We start from the raw sequence: 20,678 nt of genomic DNA, 5'->3' as shown, positions 1-20,678 counted from the left end.
CTGGAGGGAGCCCAGCCTTAGAGCACAATGAAGGTTCCAGGGGCTGAGAAGGCCTCGTGAGACAGGCGCTGGTGCTCCAGGCCCTCCACGTTGATTTAATGATGTTCTTCAAAGCCATAGCCCTGCCAAGAGATTGTGCTTCTAAGCGTCAGTCAACCCACGGTGACTTTTTATAATCTTCCCCAATTGTCCATCCTCCCGGAGGGCCCCACAGAGATCCTGGACCCAGCATTAGTCAGGTGTGGTTTGGGGCTGCACAGCGTGATTCCATCTCTCCAGGAAACAGCCAGCCAGCCTGTTCCTTACTTACATTTCCCAGTGACCGTGTCTGTCTGTCTTAGGCCCACACATCCCTCATGGTGCATTTTCAGTCCCAAGGGATCTCAAAAGCAGCAAATCAGACACACCTGCCAACTCCCTCAAAGTGGCCCTTCTAAAGAGCTTTAGGAAGGAGGCAGAGATGTGTGATGAAAGGTGAGCTGCCTCTTCCAGAAGTCTGAGTGGGAATGGATGGGCTGGGGGGTGTTGGCCGCCATGTTACTCTTCTGCCAGCCGAAGGGAGGTCTGGCAAAGGGGTCTGAGAGGCTGTCAGAGTCCACAGCTCCTCTTTTCATTCCCCCGTTGGAGTACACTCTAGCCCCCACCTCTCTAGCATATCCTTTTGTATTGTCACTGGGCTGGGCTCCAGCGTTGGCCCCATTTTGTGTGTTCCATTTGGATGTGATCATGCCACATGTGTCATTGGATCCAGTAGAGGGAAATAGGCCATCAGGTTAGGGATAAAAAGATGCAGTCTCCCAGTGCCCTCTTACGTGTTGGCCTCTTAAGCACGTGTGACAATGTGCCGTCTTTAATTGGAATGAGGAAACAGATCATTTTTGTGCAGTTATTTTCCGCTGAAACTTTGAGTTTCTAAAACCGTTTGGAGCTTAATTCTCTGATTTGAGGTGATCATAACATTTACCTTCTTACTAATTTCTGCCTTTGTTCTAGGTCTCAGTCTCTTCAAATTAAAATAAGGAGGTTGGGTTAGATGGCTTCTAAGGTCTCCTGCACCCAGGACTTTGGTTTTTTAATTCCCTTGTCAGGCCTGCTCCAGGGGAGGAAAGCGGGTCTCCCAGTTGGTAATGACTTGCCACCCCCAAGACCAAGTCTCATATCTGAATGGTTCTAAACACTGGTCCTTAGGGGACAAATAAAAACCATATTCGCTAAGCCTGGGCCTCACCCAGAACATAAAGACGACTAGTGTCAAAGCATCCCTCCCCCACCCACTTTCTGCTCCCTAGACCACCTCATAATCACCCCAGATTTTTAAGAGACAGCATCAAAAAACAAATCAAGGGGCACCTGGGTGGCTCCGTCGGTTTGGCACCCGACTCTTGATTGGAGCTCAGGTCACAATCTCATAGTTTGTGGGATCGATCCCCACATCAGGCTCTGCACCGACAGTGTGGAGCCTGCTTCTCTCTCTCCCTCTCTCTCTCTGCCCCTCCCCTGCACACTCTCATGCTCTCTCTCTCTCTCTCCTGTCTCTCAAAAATAAACATTTGAAAAAACAAGTCAATAAGGTGGGCACAATGGAGAGCCAGTGTGAGGTAGCAGAGGCAGCATGCTCTGAGACTGAGGGTTTGGCTTTACTCCCCCGGAGGGGAGGGCTGGCAGGGGGAGACCGCCATGGAGCCCCCTGTGGAAACAGAGGAGGAGTTTGTGTGGCTGTGCCTGCAGTGCTGTGCCTACCGCGCCTGTGTCCCCAGCAGCTCCGCTTTATTGTCACTGGCTGTGGATGGTCACTGCCAATGTTGTCCCTTGCAGGCTGGAGGAGATTGATGGCTTCTTTGCAAGAAACGATGAAGAATACCTGGCCCTGATCTTTGAAAAGGCAGGCTCCTATCTGGGTAGAGAGGTGAGCTGCCCCCAGGGTCCCTGCAACTCCTGAGGAGCCCAGTGAGTTCAAGGACAGAGCTGTCCCCCGGAATTCTAGGGTGTCGGTCACATGCACTTCTTAGCTCAGCACTGGCCTGACCCCTGCTGGGGGACAAGGGAAGTGTGGGAGCCGGGCCTTTCTATTTGAAAACCTTTATGTCTGTTTTCATGCCCCTCATTGAAACCGCACATATATCACCTGTTGTCCATTGAATGCTGGCACACATAGTCGCTAATCTTCAAAGTTGAGGTAGATAATCAGGTAACACGTTAAAGATCCCCTGGCCAGTGAATTGGTGGAGTACGGCTTTAGGCCAGGTCTGTGAGCCTGCCTGCCTCCCCCCCCTCCCCCCCCCCCCGCCCACCCTCCCAAGAACTGGAGTAGAAAACTTGAGTGGGGGGAGGGGACATCAAAGCTCATGCAGTGCCTCATTAGGAAGTGAGATCCCTTACCAGATGAGGCAGGTTACAGAACAGGCAGGTTTGACTTCCCATTTCGTGATGATCTGTGATCAAGTGAGTTAGCTTCCTGGAGCCCCATTTCCATCTATAAAGCAGTGATAATTACCTTTCCTCAGAGTATTGCTGGGACAGTCCAATGAGGCAGTTTAGGTAACAGACCTGGGTGGGTAGCTGGCACAGAATAGTGCCTTTTAAAGATCCATGCCCCTGGCCTGATGCAGAGAGCTCTGCATTCTGCCACTGGCACACAGACTTCTCTAGACCACTGGTGAGCTTTTCCCAGGTGCAGAGGTGGGATGATGGGCCAGGGCACGGGTGAAGGTGCAAGGCAGGCCAGGGATGTAGAAGAGGCATGAAAGTGGGAATGAAATTAAACACCACTGTTGACTCTGAATGGCTTTCCTCCCGAAACTCAGCAAGCACAGTCGACAGGGCTCTGGGGTGCCTCTAGGCCTCGGAGCCCCAAGAGGGGAAGCAGAGGGAGGTGGGGAGGGGGCACAGAGTTTTGCTGAAGGACTGCCTGACCCTTCTGGGGTCCCAGTCCAGGCCTGGGGTCATGCCTGTCATGAGGAAGTGACTGATAAATGTTCATTGGAATCAACTTTTCTCCCTGCTGCCCACCCCCTAGCCCCCTGGGAAACCAGGGGCAGGGACCCCTGTGGACTGAGTGAGTCTGGGGCCGTGTCCACGCAGAGGTGCTCAGGGATGGTTAGTTTGAAAAGCAGGAAGGCACAGTGACCAAGAGCCCAGGCTCCGTAGCCAAACTGAACTGGATTTGTTGCCCAATTCGGGCTCTTGCTAACTGTATGACCTAGACACTCGATTTCACTTCTAAGCCTCAGGTTTTTCATTTGCAACAGGCATTTATTTTTTAATGAACACTTATGTACCTACTATGCACTAGTTGCTGTTACGATTCCAATTTTGTTAATAATCCAATTGTTACTCCAGTTTTGCAAGTAAGGAAATTGAGTTGGGGGGAGGTTTAGGCCAGTGGGGCCAGGATGCACACCCAGGTAGCCATAGTATACTGTGCCTACTGGCTTGGCCTCCTAACAATAGTTCCTGTTTCATAGTATTATTTTGAAGATTAAATGAAGCAATATATATACAGCACATAATACCTACTCTGTAAACATCAGCTAACATTATTTTTCCCTTATTTCTTTCTAAAATTAAAATCCTATCTAAGTATGTTTTCTGATTCGGAATATAGATAGAAAGCCTTATAAATATAAGAATAAAAATGAAACCACATTTTATCATGCCTTCTACAGATTGCTTTCATTGGAAAGAAAATGCTATTTAATTGGACTGCTCTAGGAAATTCAAGGTGTGTGGTGTGCACAGTTCCAAGGCCCCTTCTCCTGGGCAGTGCTTGATTCTTGTGCCCTGTGGCATAGATGCGGTTGGTGGCATGAGTCTCGCTCAGCACCCTGGTCCTCTCTCTGAAAGGTTTAGAGTCTGGGTGGAGCGTGGCTGCCACCAGGCACCCGCCCAGGGCTCCTTCTGCCCAGTGACTGGACCCCGCCCCCAACACGTCTCTCTGTCTCTGCAGGTGACTCTAGACCTGTCCCAGCACCATGGCATCGCGGTGCGCAGGGTCCTGAACACGGAGGGTGATGTGGTGAGCAAGTTTGGGGTCACCGACTTCCCGTCTTGCTACTTGCTGTTTCGGAATGGCTCTGCCTCCCGGGTCCGCGTGTGAGTGCAGTGCCTCTCTGTCCCCTCCCTCCTCTCTCCCTGTGCTCATTTCTTCCTGCCCGGAGGGGCTGCTGGCCTCTTACTGGGGCTGACAAGTTCTTTCTCCTGCCCTTCTTCTGAGGAGCTCCCTCCGAGATAGGCAGGGAGCGCCCTGTGCAGGAGAAGCAGCCGTCTGCCTGCGGGGGTGGGCAGTGCCGGGAACATGGCCCCCGGCCCCCAGCTCGGCAGTCCTGCCTCAGGCTCCTGGAGCCCTCGCCCTCCGTGCTTCCGCACCGTCGCCACCGCAGCCCTGGCCCCACTCCCCATTCTCCTCTGTCCACAGACTCGTTGGCAGGCTGCGGGCCTGGCAAGCTCTCAGATATGCCTGACCCTCCCTCCCTTTAGTTTTCTAATTGCAGAAAAGTTCATTAGGAGCTAGACAATAGCCGGTTCCAAAATGCCAAGAGAAAACAATCAGGCCAGCCGTGGCCCTCTGTCAGGCTCCTGCTGCTGAATGGCCCGTTAAATGGCGCCAGATGGTGCCTCGATGCCCTCCCTGGGTAAATGATTGATGTAGCCTGGCTCTGCAGGCAGGAACTCGAGGGCCAGGGAGCTCGAGACTTGCTGGAGGTACCCAGCGAGCTGCTCTGCGGGCCCATTAGTGCCATCCCGCCTGGAGGCTGGGCAGGGCGGCCACGCGCCCTTGCCGGCCCCAGTCGCTAGACAGCACCGGGCCAGGCCTTGTCAGAGAGTTCTCCTGGGGGAGGGAAGCCTGATGTCTGTAGGGGGACAGGAGGGACAGAAAGTGCCAGTCCTGGTGGGGAGAGGAGGCATTGTTTCCCTACTTGGAGCTGGTGGAGGGGAAAATTGTTTGTGACGACGCTGCTCCGGAGCCATCTGTTCATCGATAAACATCGGGCTGGGACGGCAGAGTGGGAAGCAGGGCTTCCTGATGCCAGCTCCCCTGGGGTGTCCCGTCATGCTGTGGCTGGTCTTCACACCCTCCCTCCAGGTGGCCGTGACCGGGAGGTGTCGCCTGCCCTCAAGGACTCTGTCAGAAGAGGGAAAGAAGTCGAAAGGATTGTAGAAGGATTTGAGGATTGTAGCGTTTTTGTTGTTGTCATTACTACCTGTTTTTGAAAAGCCGTGTATCACATTGCAGTGACTTTCTTGGGGACTCATGTCCCCTCTGGTATCTCAGAGCCAGCTTGTGAGCAGGCAGCTTCCTCGGTCTCTGGGGAGGGGAGTCAGACCCAGCCGTCCTGTCCACGGCGGAATTAGCAGCAGCCCCGCGGACCCCACCTGCTCCTCCGTGCGCTCCGTCCCACAGCCTCTCCGGGCCAGGTTGAGACCTTCTCAGGCCCCGCTGCTTTTCCAGATGGGGTTTTGACATCAGACTGGTGTCCACGAAACTTTCCATTGCATGAGCAGTGGATAGAAAGGCCGAAGTGAGGCATGGGTGCCTTGATTTTGAGCTCGCGGAGGGTAAGACCCAACCAGATTCAAATATTTCTTAATAAACATTTCTGTCAAGTGAGCCACCTACCTCCTCTCCAGGCAGGAGTTCGCCCTGGGGTCTGCTTCTCCAGACTCACTGCCTCTCCTCTGTGCTTTCTTCCCTCGCAGACTTAAGGAATCCAGGTCCTTCTACACCGCGTACCTGCAGAAGTTCTCCAGGACCACCAGGGAGGCTGTCCCGACCACGGTTGCACCCACCACAGCTCACACAGCAGCTCCCACCGTGTGGAAGGTCGCAGATCGGTAAGGCCACGCCTACTTCCCTGAGCCCTTCCCTCATCCCAGCCTTACCTCTGATCACAGACCTCCTGCCTCCTACCACGTTCCGTTCCTTGTCTTGAGCTTAGCACGTGCCTTTCCAGTCCCAGACCCCCGAGGGCTGACCTTGGCCTTTGGGCACCGCCCCCCCTCCAGCCATGCAGGAGAGTCTCAGATGTGTGGGAGCAGCAGCAGTGAACTGGTGACCAGCCCTGTGTCTGCTGGCTGTGGCGGCTGCCAAACAGCATTTACTTGTATCCTTCATGATAGAATGAATACTTTTCTATGCCCACATTCCTTGAGCTTAATGCTATTCAAGAACAAGTAGAATCAGCTTAGAAGGATAATCTGTGGCCTTCCAACCAGCTTCCTACCCAAGCAACTATTTCTTCCGCGGGTACTTTTGAGTACTTGCTACAGGCTAGGCACTGTACCACAGGTATGCCCAGATGTGCAGCTCCTTCCCACAGAGAGTTTACTTTCCATTCTAGGAGGACACTGACCTCATTTGAATGCCTCTGGTGTTGGGGAGCTCACTACCTTTTGAGGTAGCCTATATCTTTGTGCACAGTTGTAACCATGAGGAAGCTGCTCTTGTAGTAGAATTCCTGCTTGTTGGGCAAATGAGGCTATAAACCTCTTGCACGGGCACCCAGCAGTTTACCAGGTGGAAATGGCTGACCAGGGAGCCCAGAGCTGCATCAGGAAGGTGGTTTGCACCTACAGTACAGGGGACTGTACGAGACAACTGGGGGAAAGGTCATCTGATTTCCAGAGGATTTTGCATCCCAGCATGAGGGACTTTAAGGGTTGAAAGCACCAATGGAGAGATTTTTAGTAAATCAGGTAAGAAGGAAAGAGAGACTGAGAGGTGGGAATGAATGGTCGTTATGGTCATTCAAATTATGGTGATTCAATTCATTCAAATTATAATAGCTGACACATACTGGCCTGGTGTGCCAAACTGCTGGGCACCTTCCAATACATTATCTCCCTTCAGTCACGGGCCATTTCTTGAGGCAGACCATGGGAATGGTGAGGTACTGAGGCCCAGGAGCACAGAGAGGGACTCTGCCACGAGCGTGAAGCACAGGTGGTCACAGGCTCACCCCAGTTAGCTGACCTTGCTGGTTCCCTGCAACCTGAGGTGGTAGGTGCGGCAGGAGCCATCAGTCCATTTTACAGGTGAGGTCCCTGAGGCCCCAGAGAGGTAGATTGTAGTTGCCCCACCTCTCAGAGCTAGCTCACTGTAGATCTGAGGCCAGAACCCAGGCCTCAGGAAGCAGGGGTAGAGAAGCGGCCAACACACAAGGAGCCCTTTGCTTCAGAACCCCAAGCCCAGGCCCCAAGTGAGCGTGATGGGCGCAGGGGGGAACGGTCAGCATGGAGCCTGAAGCCCTTCCGCTGGGGCTGGGGTCAGCCCAAGAGGTGTGAGAGGGAGCCCCACCTGCTACCAAGGTCTGGCAGCTACGAGGATGTCAGCCCCAAAATAAAAACACACACCGCTTCTCCTCCTATCCCCTGAGTCCCCGCTGTGCCCTGACTTGGTGGGCAGCCAAACCCTTGGTCTTTCCGAGAGGACCCAGCTTTTTATTGGTCTGTCTGTCCCTTGGGGGTCTTTGTTCAGAACAGAGAATGAAGCTCAGCCTTCCACCAGCAGCCTGACTAAAGCACCTTTAAGGAGTCATGGGTGAGACTGGCTCTGAGCCTGCAGAGGGGGATCCCCTACTCTGTGCCAGGAGTTGCTGAGGGGTTTACCTTTGTGCTTTTGTTTCATCCTCTTAGCAACCTACCCGTGAGCAATTTATTATTTACTTGTGATAATAAATGAGGAATTGAGGCTCAGAGAAGTTAAGTCATATACTCAGGGTCACAGAGCTGGTCAGTGGCAGAGCCTGGTGCTAACTCACAAGACTCTGTGACCATCAGAGATGGCCGTCCCCTTCTCTCTCTTTAGCCCTGGGCACTCGTCCCCAGCCGCTGCCCTATGGCTAACACCTCTCTCTCTCTCTGCCTCCTCCTGGGTCCTTAGCTCCAAGATCTACATGGCTGACCTGGAATCTGCACTGCACTACATCCTGCGGGTAGAAGTGGGCAAGTTCTCTGTTCTGGAAGGGCAGCGCCTGGTGGCCCTGAAGAAGTTCATGGCAGTGCTGGCCCAGGTGAGTAGGGCCCCAGTCTCCCTTGTCTCTCTTCCCTCTGTAGCTGGCTCCCCCTCCCTCCCTGCATCCTTCTGTCTGGTTCCAGATCCACTCCAGTGCTGCCCTACTTAAAATCCGAGGCTCTGGGCTGCCGAGGACTGCTGAGTCAGATGCGGGCTCTGGTCTCCTGCTGAGCCTGACTGCTGACTCAGCTACCCTCAGCTCCTGAGTGCCAGGTCTGCTTCTTCTTGGTGCAGGTCTGTGGGCAGCTGGGGCTGCCGCTGGGGGTGATCTGGGCCTCCCCATCGGGAACTGCTTGCCAGCCCCACCTCCCCAGTCCCCACCTCACCCAGTCCTGGCCTCAGGCCCACCTGGCTCAGTCTTGTGCTTGTGTGGTGCTGTCACAGCCTGAAGCCGAGCCTTGGGTCCCTCCCCAGTGACGTCCCCGCTCCTTCCTGTAAGCAGCTGGTGGGACTGGCCACTGGGTGGCGTGCGGTCACCAGCGTTTCCTGCTCCAGCCAGAGGGTGACTCCCTGAAGTCCAGAGCCTTTAATTCATCCTTCCTCCTGACACCAGGGTCTTAGGAGGAGGAAGGGTCCGAGTCAGGATGAAGGGCAAAGGTCAGGGAAAAACGCTGACTTAAAGCTGTAAAATCATGTTGGGAGCCCAGAGGCCCGAGTGAGCTGACCAAGAGGGAGTGGGTCAAAGACAAGATTCTTGTGGCCACTTCTCCCTCAGGGGCCGTGTCCAGCCCTGGAGGGTCGATGGGAATATGCAATGGCTTTCTCCCAGGACTCAGTCCTCTGGCAGGTTTTTCCGTGTAGTGAGCCTTCTTTTTTCTTTCTCCTGCGAACTTTCCTCAGTGTCATTGTCCTCTTGACCAGTGTCTCGGTGGTTTTATCTGACCTGCTCTGCTGGCATTCCGCTCTTCTGCCCCCCTCCCCTGGTGTGTGTGTGCACGCGCACATGCACACACACATCTGTCCTCCTCCCTGGAGTCCTGTGGCTTTAAAGTGCTGATACTAATGAGATTTCAGCTGACTTATTGTCAGAGTAGCTTTTCATGCTCCTCAGAGACTCTTGGGAGTTACCATCAAGGTCTGGATCTTGGCTATGCGCCCCAGGGCCGCCTTGTCCCCATGGCATCCTACGGAATACAGATGGAAGGCTGTTCCCCAGCCTCGCCCAGCAGTCAGTAAGTCAGCAAGTCAGCTGGTCTCTCAGAAGATCACCTGCAAAGAGGACTGTGTGGCCCAGGTGCCCAGCAGCCCCGGGAAGCCACGCAGCTGCCCAGCCTTCCTCCCAGGGGCAGTGTGGGGTCAGGGTCAGCCTTGAGAGAGGGAGCCTCAAGGACCCAGCTTGACTTAGAGCCTCTGTTCTCTCCCCAGCCCCTCCCTCGCCTTACCAGGTGCCCCAGAGCAGAGGTTGTGAGGAACACACGTTTGCATCTTAGGCAGGATGTTTTCCTGGTGGCTTGGGGACATTTCAAGAAACTGCCTTGGCCCACTTCTGTTTAGCCCCCTATCCTCCCTGGGACTGCAGGGCTCTGGGGGAATTGCTGTTCACTCCCCAGCTTCCCCTTGTGCCCCCCACAGCACTTCCCTGGCCAGCCCTTAGTCCAGAACTTCCTGCATTCCATGAATGACTGGCTCAAGAGGCAGCAGAGAAAGAAAATTCCCTACGGTTTCTTTAAAGCTGCCCTGGACAACAGGAAGGAGGTGAGTCTGGGGACAACTGACGTCCTTCTTCGTATCCTCAATAACTGTGGGAGTGGAAGGCTCACCCTGTAGCCTCCGACCTCCTTCACCAACTTGGACTGGGGCAGGAGTCCGGGATCCTGGTTGGGTCCTTCCATTCGTAATGAATAAACTGCTACTTAGAGCTGTGTGCGTGCACCGTAGCTCATCTAATCTTCCCAGCTTTAGTGGAAGGTAGCTATTATCCCTGTTTAGCAGATGAAGAAACTGAGGGTGAGAGAGATTGTGTAACTTGTCTACGATCACATAGCCGGTAGGTGATTGGACTGGGATTCAAGTCCAATTGTGAGATACCAGCCGTGAGCGAGTTTGTAGCCACTGCTCCCTGTGGACCGCAGGCACATTGGGCCCCTCTGGCCCTCTCCAGGGGCACCTTTCTGGGCTCCTGTGCGTTCTGCTCTTTGCAAAGGTGGGCCACGGCAGCCAGCAGAGGCACACAGCCTTACAGATTTGTAGGATGCCAAGGCTCGAAGGGACCTCAGAGGCCAGACCCCTCATTTCTCATTTTACAGATGGGGAAGTTGAGGCTAGAATAAGGATGTAACTCAGTCTGTGTCATAGCTTTTCAGATCTGCTGCTCCTCTGATGGATGTCGCCAGTGGAAGGGAAAGGCCACCTTTGAGATGAGAGACTAAGAAAGGGACCTCGTTTGTCTTAGGGTTGTGTGCTGACCTTTGAGTCTCCTGGAAGCTTATTTCCTCACCACCCGTCCCATTCCTTTTCTTCTCCATATATGCTCTCATGCACGTATGTGTTCCTTAGGGCGCTGTGATTGTCAAGAAGGTGAACTGGGTTGGCTGCCAGGGGAGTGAGCCACATTTCCGGGGCTTTCCGTGTTCCTTGTGGCTCCTCTTTCATTTCCTGACCGTGCAAGCAGCCCGGCACAATATAGACCACTCGCATGAAGCAGGTGAGTCCGAGGCCTGTGCACCCCCAGTGCCTCAGCCCAACCCTGCCTTGCCCTCCTCACTCAGGCCCAGATGTAGAAGATTCTGCATTTGCAGCTGGCTGCATGCACTCAGCGTAGAACCAGAATGGGGAGGACCTGGAGGAGCCACCTGGTCGTGTCCCCTGCCCCAGGGTGGTGCCCGGCAAACAGCAGCATGAGGTTTCTTCCCGGCTTTCTTGGAACCACGACCTTGCTTTGTTTCCAGCCCTTCGTGAAAAATGTGTGGTTCTGTTTTTTTATACTCCTGTAAAGGAAAGAACTATGTCTGTTTTGGTCTACGTGGCCGATACTGTGTACTTTGAACAGTTTTAGTGTTTCCCACTGAAACGTCATTTTCTGAGGCAAGCTGGGGGAACACATTGCTCCTCTTGCCCTGTTCCCTCCCCAAACCGAGCAGCTGCCTCCATCACCCACTCTGCCTCGCAGCCACACCTGACAGCCAGAAGGGCAGGTATTCAGTTCAGTCCGTGTTTGCTGAGGGTTATATGGGGCCCTGGCTCAGCCCGGAGGCTGCAAAGGTGGGAGAGAAACAATCCCTGCCCTCCGTGGGGCAGGGGGGCGGAGCCGCCCTGCAAGGTGCCAAGGCCAAGAGCCAGGGATGAGGGTGCGCAGGGAGGGGGAGGAAGTCTCCATGCTGTCAGGAGGGGCAAAAGGAGGTAAGCTGAGAATGGATGGGTGAACAGGAGCCGAGCTAGGGAGGAAGAGCACCCCAACGGCTGAGCAGAGGCAGAGGGATTCGAGGAGCGGCCAGGGTGCAGCCAGCCGGCCAGCCAGCCTGTCTCTACAGAGCGCCTTCAAAGCGTTGGGCCCTGTGTCGGGAGGGGTACCGTGGTACATCAGGCAGGAAGTCCCTGCCTCAGAGGGCCGATGTTCCGGGGGAAGGAGATGGACAGGGACCATACAAATAGATCATCTCAGGTGTGATGATGAATGCTCTGAAGAAGACCGAGCTAGGTGGTGTGGAAGAGGGCGAGGGAGGGGTGCCATGTTTACACAGGGTGGCTGGGGACGGCTTCTCCGAGGAGCCGGCCCTGCACGGGGCCCTGACTAGTGAGAGGGAGGCAGCTGGGGGAATGTGGGAAGAGAGGTTTCCAGGCTGTGCCCGTTTGACCGCCATAACAAAGTGCTACATGTTGAGGGGCTCGCACAACAGAAACTTACTTGCTCACGGTTGTGGAGTCCGGAAGTCCAGGATCAAAGTGTCAGCAGGGTTGGTGTCTGCTGAGGCCTCTCCTTGGCTGGCAGAAGGTCCTCTTCTCGCTGTGTCTTCATGTGGTGTTCACCGTGTGCCACGTCCCAGCTTCCTCTTCTTGTAGGGACACCAGTCATAATGGCTGAAGGCCCACCCTCGTGACCTTATTTTACTTTAATTATCTAATTTGAAGTCTGTGTCCAATACAGTCACATTCTGAAATACTGGAGGTTAGGACTTTGACATAAGAATTTGAGTGAACACAATACTGCCGATAACACGGGCCAAGGACTAGCAGGTGCAGAGGACACGTCTGGCATGTTGGCAGCAGCAAAGGAAGGCCGGGGGAGAGGCTGGGATGGGGGAGGCAGTAGAGGAGGTGCACGTGTGGTGGTCTCGGCAAAGGAGGGGTTGGATTTCTGATTCAGTGTCAGGAGACCCTGCTGGAGAGTTTCATAGGGGAGCGTCCCCAACGACTGATGCTTTAGGGAGACTGCTGGGTGGAGGGTGGTCTGTAGCAGGGCAAGGTGGAGGCAGGGCCACCCCAGGAAGTTGCGAAGCTAGTCCCGAGAGGCGGTGGTGGCCTAGACCAGAGTGGTAGGTAGCATGTGGAAGAAGTGGTCAGATTTAGGAGTATTTTGAAGGTAGTGCTGATGGGAGCCCGGGGCAGACTGGATGGAGAGTATAGGCAGGAGCCAGGACCCAGGGTAGACCCCAGAGTTGCTGGGCCTGAACTTCTGGTGGACGGTGGTTCTGTGAGCCGAGAAATGGGAAGGCTCAGTGGTCGGAGTGTGTAGATGGTGGGGGACTCCGTGGTCTGTGCCCGCTGGCTGTCTGAACGGAGATGTAGACAGTTGAGTCCAGGCTTGTGGGGAGAGGTCCATGGCAGAGGTACAGATCTCGTGGGCATGAGCATGGGGGTGATAGGTAAAGCCTCAGGACTGGACAAGCCCATTACGGGGCGGGCAGAGGACAGCACTGAGGCCTGTGCCCTGGGGTGTGTGGCATCTGGGCCTCTGACGAGGAACAGGAGCCAGCAAAGGAGATGGAGAAGGAGCAGCCGCTGTGATTTCAAAATACCGTGTTTGAAGAAGAAGGGTGTACTCAGCCAAGCCGGGGGGGGGGGGGGGGGGGGGGGGGGGGGCGGGGCTCTCTGGCAAGAGCTGTTGCAGTTGTGTCGCGGAGAGAAAGGCCTGGCTGGAATGGGCTGAGGGGAGAACAAGAGGCAAGAAACTGGAGATGATGGGGAAGTAACAGGGGTCAGAGAAGGGATGTCTTTATTGTAGTCGTCTTTCCCAGTCAGAATGATCCCGCGTTAAGGGAGAAGTGGGTGCCGCAGTAACAAAGGAATATGTTTACAGGAGTGAGATCCTTGCCGAGGCCAGAAGGGGTAAGGCCCTGAGCACAGGGAGGGAGGAGGCGGTGCGCACAGTTGCGGGGCAGGCAGCAGCCGGGCTGGGGCAGGAGAGGGCAGCACCCAGGGGGCCAAGGACAAAGGCAAGGCGTGGCTTTCAAGGTGCTCAAGTTGCTAGGAATGATGGCTTGGGGGGTGGTCGAGGTGGGGGGGCCATGGGTCCTGTTTTGAGGGGCTGGGAGTTTGCCGCAGGACAGAGAGAGTTTGGAAGCAACCAGCAGCAAGGAGGGTCCTTCCACCACCACCGGCCCTGACGTATGAGGTGTGGGGAAGACAAAGGGTTTAAGAGGGTGTGTTTCGGGGAGCCCGGCGTCAGCAGGAAGGTGAAGGGAGTTTTCAGAGGTGGGCACTGACGCCAGTCCAGAGGGCCCAGTGGGAGGGAGTAGGGGGTGAGGGGAGATGGAGACAAAGCAGGGGATGTGCAGAGCCAGATCGCAGGGACCCCCGATGCAGTGGCTGAAGGAGCAGGAAGCCCAAAGTGGGTTGGGCACAAGGAGGGGTGCAGGGGATGGGGTGTGGGCAGGCTGGCCCCTGCCTGCTTCTCCAGACACGTCTCAAAGAGCCTAAGTGTTCTGCTGACGAGTTTGGGCTTTATCCCAAGTGTCAGTGACAGGGACCTGGATTATTAGCAGAGAAAGGAAACTGGGATTTAGGAGTTTGGGAGGAGATGGGGTCAACTCTGAAGTGACCTCTGGAAGATGGACAGGTGTGCAAGGAGACTCGGGGCCCGTGGAGGGGACGGTGGTGGGGCTGGTGGGCGTAGGCAGCCAGAAAGGCCCCCCCACCCCCCGCGACTGCAACAGCGTCTCCTCTCCCCGCAGCCAAAGCCCAGGAGGTCCTCCAGGCCATCCGGGGCTACGTGCGCTTCTTCTTCGGCTGCCGAGATTGCGCCAGCCACTTTGAGCAGATGGCGGCGGCCTCCATGCACCGGGTGGAGAGTCTGAACAGCGCCGTGCTCTGGCTCTGGTCTAGCCACAACAAGGTCAACGCCCGCCTCGCCGGTAAGGAAGGGCCCTCTCCAAGCCTGGAGTCACCTACAGAGGGAGGTGGGGGAGTTTTAGGGGACTTGGACCAGAGGTGGGGACAGGACACTCATCCCCAAAGTAACACCCTGTGTTTCACAGTGCTTCACAGGGCACAGAGCCTTTCCACATGCTCCGCCTGCGCTGCTGATGGAGTCAATGTCTTTAGACCCATTTTCCAGATGAGGAAGCTGAGGCTTTGACGCTCTAGGACTGTGGCCTTCCAGTGCCACTGCTCACTCTTTCTCCTGCACCAGGGCGCCTTCCTCAGAACTCTTGGGGTCCCTCTCCTGCCTTCCTTGTTCTGCTATCTGGCTCTTGGCCCCTTTCTTACTCACACCAACAGGGAGAGGAGAGCTGGGCTTTTCCACCCAAGGGGAGGGGTCTAGCAATGAAATGTGCCTGAAAACAAAGACCAAGTCCTCCCTAGAAAAGAACAGGGACTGATTCCCATAGGGGGAGGCCTTGTCTTCTGAGTTTCCCCATTTACAGTGTTTTCTGTTCCTGGTGCAAAGGAGTCGGATGGGTCCAACAGGCAAAAGCATTAAACTAAGGGGTGACCAGAAACTGTCGCTGTGGGGAGGGGCCATCTGTGGTCGGAGCCTGGGCTTATCTGTGGGGAGAGGGGAGTGGCTGACAGACCTCCTGGGGGTGGGAGGTTTGGGGATGAGGCCTGGGGCTGCCGAGGTTAAAGGAAAAGGAAGGGAATGGAGCAGGTGGTGGTGCAGGCTGCTGGTCCCCTGGGGCCTCCTGGCCAACTTTGAAAAGAAGACAGGAGCCCGTCTGTCCTCTCCCTGCTTCCCTCTCTGCTGCCGTCCCGCCCCCACATGCTCCATGTGACCCTCCAGCCCCATGACCTGGGCAGGCTCCCTGCTCCCCTTGGGGCCCAGCTGCCACTGGAGGGTGGATCTGGGGCTTCTCCTGGCACGGCCCGGCCTGGAGGAAGGCAGTACCCCACCCTCGGAGCGGGGTTGGGGAGGGGGGGTAGTGGGGTCCTTTCGGATTAAACTAGTATTGGTAACAAGCAGGTACAAATCGAGTGCTCACTTTACAAGGCTGGTCACCACTACTTCTCACTGGACCTTTGGAATCTGCTCGATGTCCCCTCCCCACAATAACTGTTCCAGCGGTTACATCACTTGCCGCTGCTTCGTTCTGGCCAGCACCTTTTGTTCCCTATTAGCCCCTTTGGGAGAGGTGCCTCCTCCAAGAGATCTGGGCTGGTGGGCACTCCCTGGGCGACCCTGGCCCTGTGGGGCTCAGCCTGGGGCTGTGCCCACCAAGCCAGCCATCAGGGTAACTCCCTGACCCTCCTGAGTGCCCTTTTCCCCATCCAGGCCCCCAGGCGCCCCCATAACCACCCCTTGGAGCCCACCAGGGAAGGAGATTCCACCAACTCCTGCCTACCCTGGAGGGCTGCCATGGCGTGAGGAACACCTGTACATTACCACATGCCCGAGCTCTTGTTTTAAAAAAACATGTTCCCTTGAACTACAGAAGTAATGTTTCTTCACTGTATAAAACTTGGGAAGTTTCAGAAAAATGCAGAGAAGAAAATTACTAGCAGACCAACCAAAGACTGCAAGACAGATAATATTGAGTCCTCTGACCCTTTTCCATGCCTGGTTGAGGGGTACAACCCAGCAGTGAAGTTGATGAAGGGGCTGCAGGGAGCGGCCGCTAGGAGGCTGTGGTGGCTGAGGAGGGGATTGGAGTCCTCCTCGCCCAGGGCAGCACCGTGCTGGGCTCCATGGGCCCCCCCCCCCCCCAACCCCATGCTAGGTTTTTTCACCTGGCTTCTCATACCCATCATTCCCAAGGGCAGATGAGGAAGCTGGCATTCTGAATGAAAAATGAGGTCTGCGCTTCTAGGCAGGCCCAGGGGTCACAGCCAGCCTGTGTGTTTTCCTCGCCAGGTGCCCCCAGCGAGGACCCCCACTTTCCCAAGGTGCAGTGGCCGCCCCGCGAACTCTGTTCTGCCTGCCACAATGAGCTCCGGGGTTCGCCTGTGTGGGACCTGGACAACACCCTCAGATTCCTCAAGACCCACTTCTCGCCGAGCAATGTCGTCCTGGACCTTCCTTCAGCCGGGCCGGGCCCCCGGATGGTTGCCCAGAGGATGGCAGCCAGAAATTTTACTCTGGGCCCTGAGAAGGCTGGGGTCATGGTAGGCCCAGGAACCACGGTTCCCAAAGTTCCGGCAGAGACACTGAGGGTGAGTCACCCCCGGGATGTGCTCATTGGCCTCAGTATGACAGCTGAGCCAGACCAGGGACCTCCTGAGCACATAGCAGAGCTTCACAGGGATATGTTGGAGCGGCCAAAAGGGCGGGAACACTTGACCAAACGAGACACAGGAACCGTGTTGCTGGCCGAGTTCCTCGCTGAGAAGAACCCCAGAGGCCCTGCAGAGCTGGGGCGAGTGGGTCGCAGCTCAAAGCAGCTGGCCAGCATTTCTGATGGGGAGCTGGAGGCTGGGCCCTTGCGGGGCCGGGACCAGTGGCTACAGGTGCTGGGAGGGGGCTTCTCCCACCTGGACATCAGCCTCTGCGTGGGGCTCTACTCCCTGTCTTTCATGGGCCTCCTGGCCATGTACACCTACTTCCGGGCCAGGATGAGGGCACTGAAGGGCCACGCTGGCCACCCCACAGCCTGAACCGTTCACCTTGGGAGGGGGCGGGAAGGGGAGCTGCCGTTCATGGTGCTCTTCCAGCCCCCTGCTCCTCTCCCCTTTTCCCTTGCTCCTTGTCCAGAGAAATCCAGGGAAGCCAGTTGCTCCAATGAACCTCCTGGGGCCCTCTGGGAAGGAGAATTCCATAGCCGTGAAAGCGCACCTAGGGCTCATGTCCATCTGACAGCACGGGGGAGGACAGCTGTGGGCAGGGGGGGATGGGAGGCTCTGTCTCTGGCCTCTCAGGACCCACATTGCTTTTTTTCCACCTTGTTTGAAGTCCTTCTCATTCTCACTGAAACTTCCGTGTCTCCCACCTGGCCTTGGGCCTAAACTGGGGCAAGTGAGGCCACAGTTCCCCAGGTCCCCCATCCAGAGGAGCGTTCCCAGGGCTGGCGCACTAGAGCAGAACTCTTCACTGCACCCCAGGCCCCGTCCATCCCGCTCCCTTCTGGATGCAAAGAGGCCTCTGTGCCAGAGAAGGCAGGACTGCCTCTGGCCCTCTGTGGTCTGTCCATCCTCCAGCCCCTCAGTATCTATGGGGTGGGGGTTTGCTTTGGGGGGGGTGGGTCTGGAAGCTTCTGAACGTCCTGCTGGTCCCCCAGGTGAGGCTTGGGTGAGTGTTGGAGGGAGGAGAGCTTCTGGCTCCTTCCCCCACACCTCTGCTTCAGGAGGGGTGCAGGCCAGAGCTGGTGTGGACTCGGATGGGTGATGGCCATGGGGCTGGGTGGTGAGCAGCTGGCTTGGCAGGACCTGATAAGGGCTGGTGTGGGATTTAAGGAGGGTGCTGGTGTCTTTAGTGCCTTGGCTCTGGGCTTAGCTGGAGGGTAGAGTGAAGCCACAGGGAAAAGATGGTTGCTTCGAATGTGCTTTGTCTCCTCCCCAGTGCACTCTACCCCTCCTAGAGCTGGGTCTTTTGTCTTTTGATTTTGGCCTTCGAAATAGATGCTAATGTTTGAATGTGGAGGGTGTTGCAGTGAGGAAGTGTCCTCTCTCTCAAGGGCCCACCTTCCATCGTGCAGAGGTTAAAAGGGTCAGAGGGGAGGGTGACTGTACACATGCTCGATTCCCACTCTACCCCACTGCTTGGGAGGGTTGTGGAATAAATTATTTTTGTTAAGGCAAAGCGTTGGTGTGTTCTTTAACTTGCTGTTTGGAGACCCAGTGTCCAGGTCTGGACAGGATACGCAGAATCCAGCCTCAGTGGGGATCCAGCCAGAAGTGACTGGCCCCTGGCTCACATAGCTACCACCCTGCAGGGGAGGAGGTGCCCCAGCACAGCCCCTGTCTCCGGGATGGACCCTCCTGTGCTGCCCTCGGAGCTCTCCGTTCCCAAGCCCCTTCCGTCTCCACATGCACTGGAGACAGGCCTTGGTGGAGTTCTAATCCTGCCTCCTGTTCCCCCAGCCTCCCTGGAGCACCTGACTCGTGTTCCAGTTTTGCTCCAGGCACCTTCCTCGCACCTGCCTGGCCTGGCCTCCTGCATCCCCGGCTCTCTCCCAAGGAAGGAGAGGGCTTGTTTGTGGGAGCGGCCTGCCTTGGCTGCTCAGCAGGGAGGAGTCAGCCAGATTAGAGAGCCTGTCCCTAATCCGGCCTGCCAGGTTTTACAAGGATCAGAACAGCTGATAATGAACCTCATTAAGGGGGAACAGGAGCCTCAATCCGATTTGGGGTTTTTCTCTTTGACATCTTCACTCTGCTCAGATGGCCTTGGCACTGGGTGAAGCAGGCGGGGTGCCGAGCGTGCTCCCTCTGCTGGGGCAGCTGGGATGGGGGCCCAGGCAGGGGTCGACACCCCCTTCCCTGCACGTGTCAGCCCTGTGTTAGCTGGGTAGCTTCCAGCCTGGAGCCTCCCCGCAGCCTCCCTCTCTGTGTCCTGGCTCTACTCATCCGTCTGCCCCCTCCGTTCTCCTAAGCTGGCTCTGGTCCTCTCCCCGAGCCCCACCGGGTCCTGGCTGGGAGGCTGACGGGCCAGCACACGGGGCAGTGTGACCCCGGCCTGCAAGAAGGTGAAAGAGGTCCCAGGGCCAGTGCCCACGGGGCCAAGACCACCTGCCTTGCTCCTCTACTGCCTGGTACCTGGCACAGTGTCAAGTGCAGAGGATTTCCCTCGGCAAGCCTGCTTCACAGGACCTTAGGGCCCGCCAGGGCCTCTATAGTGGGTGTGGGCCTCCTCCGCACAGCCAACCCTTTCTTGCGCTGTCTCCGTGGCTCTGATTGATAAACAAGGGTGGGCCTCCCCCTTAACAGGGCTGCTGCCTTTCACCCTGATTTCCCCAGGGCGCTTTCAGCTTCATCGATAAACCAGCTTGCCCCCCAGCTCGTCCCCTCCCCCAGCGGGTCTGCCAGGCTGGGAGCCCCTGCTTCTGTGACTTGAACTCTGCTTGCCATTCTGGGTTGTTCTCCACTTCTTGGGAGAGCTCCCACGCAGGAGAGGGTCCTCGGGGGAGTCCTGCCAAAGCGAAGGCTCCTTGTTCTGGAGCCGGACAGAGAAACTCCCCTCTGCCTGGGATGCTACCTGCTGAGCATTCAGGAACGATTTCTTAGAGACAGATGCCGCTGAGCTGGCTTTTGAAAACTGAGTGGGTGTAGCAAGGAAAATGTGCAGGAAAAGGCATCACAGGCCAAGGGGAAAGCGCATGCCAAGTCCAACAAAGAAAAAGAGTGAATACAAGAAATTCTCAGTAAAAAAACGTAGACATTTTTTCTGTTCAAAAAAATTATTTAAGGATTTGTTCAATGCTGCCCTGGGCTAAAGTTGAGGATACACAGAAGAAAGCCGTGGTTCCCGCTACGGTGGAGCTTTCCACTCTAGGGGAAGAGACGGGAGAGGAAAATGTGCTCATGCTCTTAAGGACGGGCCAGCAGGGGACGTTAGGGGAGGCTTCTCTGAGACCTGAAGGAAGAGAAGACAGGAAGTGGGCAGGGGTAGGGTGACCACAAGCCTGAGGGGCTGCTGCATTCAGAAGCCACCCCCAGGCTGGTGAGGTCCCAAGGGGTGGCCCCACTTCCAGCCTGGCTCCTCCCCCGACAGCCTTGGCACTGGGTGGGTGGGTGGGTGCCCAGGAGCAGCACATCATTCCCTGGATGTGGGGGTGAGGCCTGGGGTCCAGGGTACCCACACAGCCTTGGCCCTGGAGGAAAGTCACCAGCAGTTGGAGGAGGAAGAGGAGATCTGTTTCATTCTCCTGGCTTGGCCATTAACCAGCTGCATGTGACATTGGATGAGCCATTCACTTCTTGGGTCTCTGCTTCCTCACCTCTAGGATGAAGGCTTCAGACAGAGCCTCGTGGTCCCTAAGGTGCCTTTACCTTTCTTGCAGTGATCTTAGCTGTTTTCTTGTCAGCTCAGGGAGGGTTGGTCCTGCAAGGCCACTCAGGAAGGACTTGTGGCAGAAAGAAATCACAGCCTGTATGATTTGTGTCCCCTTGGAAGTCCAGGACAACTATGAGAAGGGAAGGCTCACTCATGCTAGCCCTCAGCCTGCACCCCGCCGGCGTCCTCTGCCCCAGCACTGCCTGGGTCCCCCGCCCCCCGCCCAAGAAATTTAGAAATTTAAGAAATACTTAAATACCTTTTTGAATTTTTGCAACCAATGCAGTTCTTTTGAAAAGAAAGAACAACAAGGAAAATAAACAGGATTAAAGGATTTTAAAGTTCTGTTGTAAATAGGAAAAGCATTAA

At 56.0% G+C, this 20,678-nt stretch overlaps 1 protein-coding gene across 1 annotated transcript in view; it reads left to right on the top strand.

Annotated features, from left to right (window-relative positions):
• Positions 1-18,119, top strand: part of QSOX1 (quiescin sulfhydryl oxidase 1) — a 35,290-nt gene extending 17,171 nt beyond the window's left edge. Inside the window, exons 5-12 of the mRNA XM_030302303.1 lie at positions 1,816-1,906; positions 3,947-4,092; positions 5,698-5,832; positions 7,880-8,009; positions 9,584-9,706; positions 10,508-10,655; positions 14,122-14,301; positions 16,239-18,119. Coding sequence (XP_030158163.1) covers positions 1,816-1,906; positions 3,947-4,092; positions 5,698-5,832; positions 7,880-8,009; positions 9,584-9,706; positions 10,508-10,655; positions 14,122-14,301; positions 16,239-16,978 — 1,693 coding nt within the window. The 3' untranslated portion in view covers positions 16,979-18,119. The remainder of the gene's footprint in view (positions 1-1,815; positions 1,907-3,946; positions 4,093-5,697; positions 5,833-7,879; positions 8,010-9,583; positions 9,707-10,507; positions 10,656-14,121; positions 14,302-16,238) is intronic.
• The last annotated feature ends 2,559 nt before the right edge of the window (positions 18,120-20,678 follow it).

The sequence above is a fragment of the Lynx canadensis genome, chromosome F1, assembly GCF_007474595.2.
Source record: "Lynx canadensis isolate LIC74 chromosome F1, mLynCan4.pri.v2, whole genome shotgun sequence".
Taxonomy (NCBI): Eukaryota; Metazoa; Chordata; class Mammalia; order Carnivora; family Felidae; genus Lynx; species Lynx canadensis.
The sequence above is the reverse complement of the archived record's forward strand: the minus strand, read 5'-3'. Positions and strand labels throughout refer to the sequence as shown.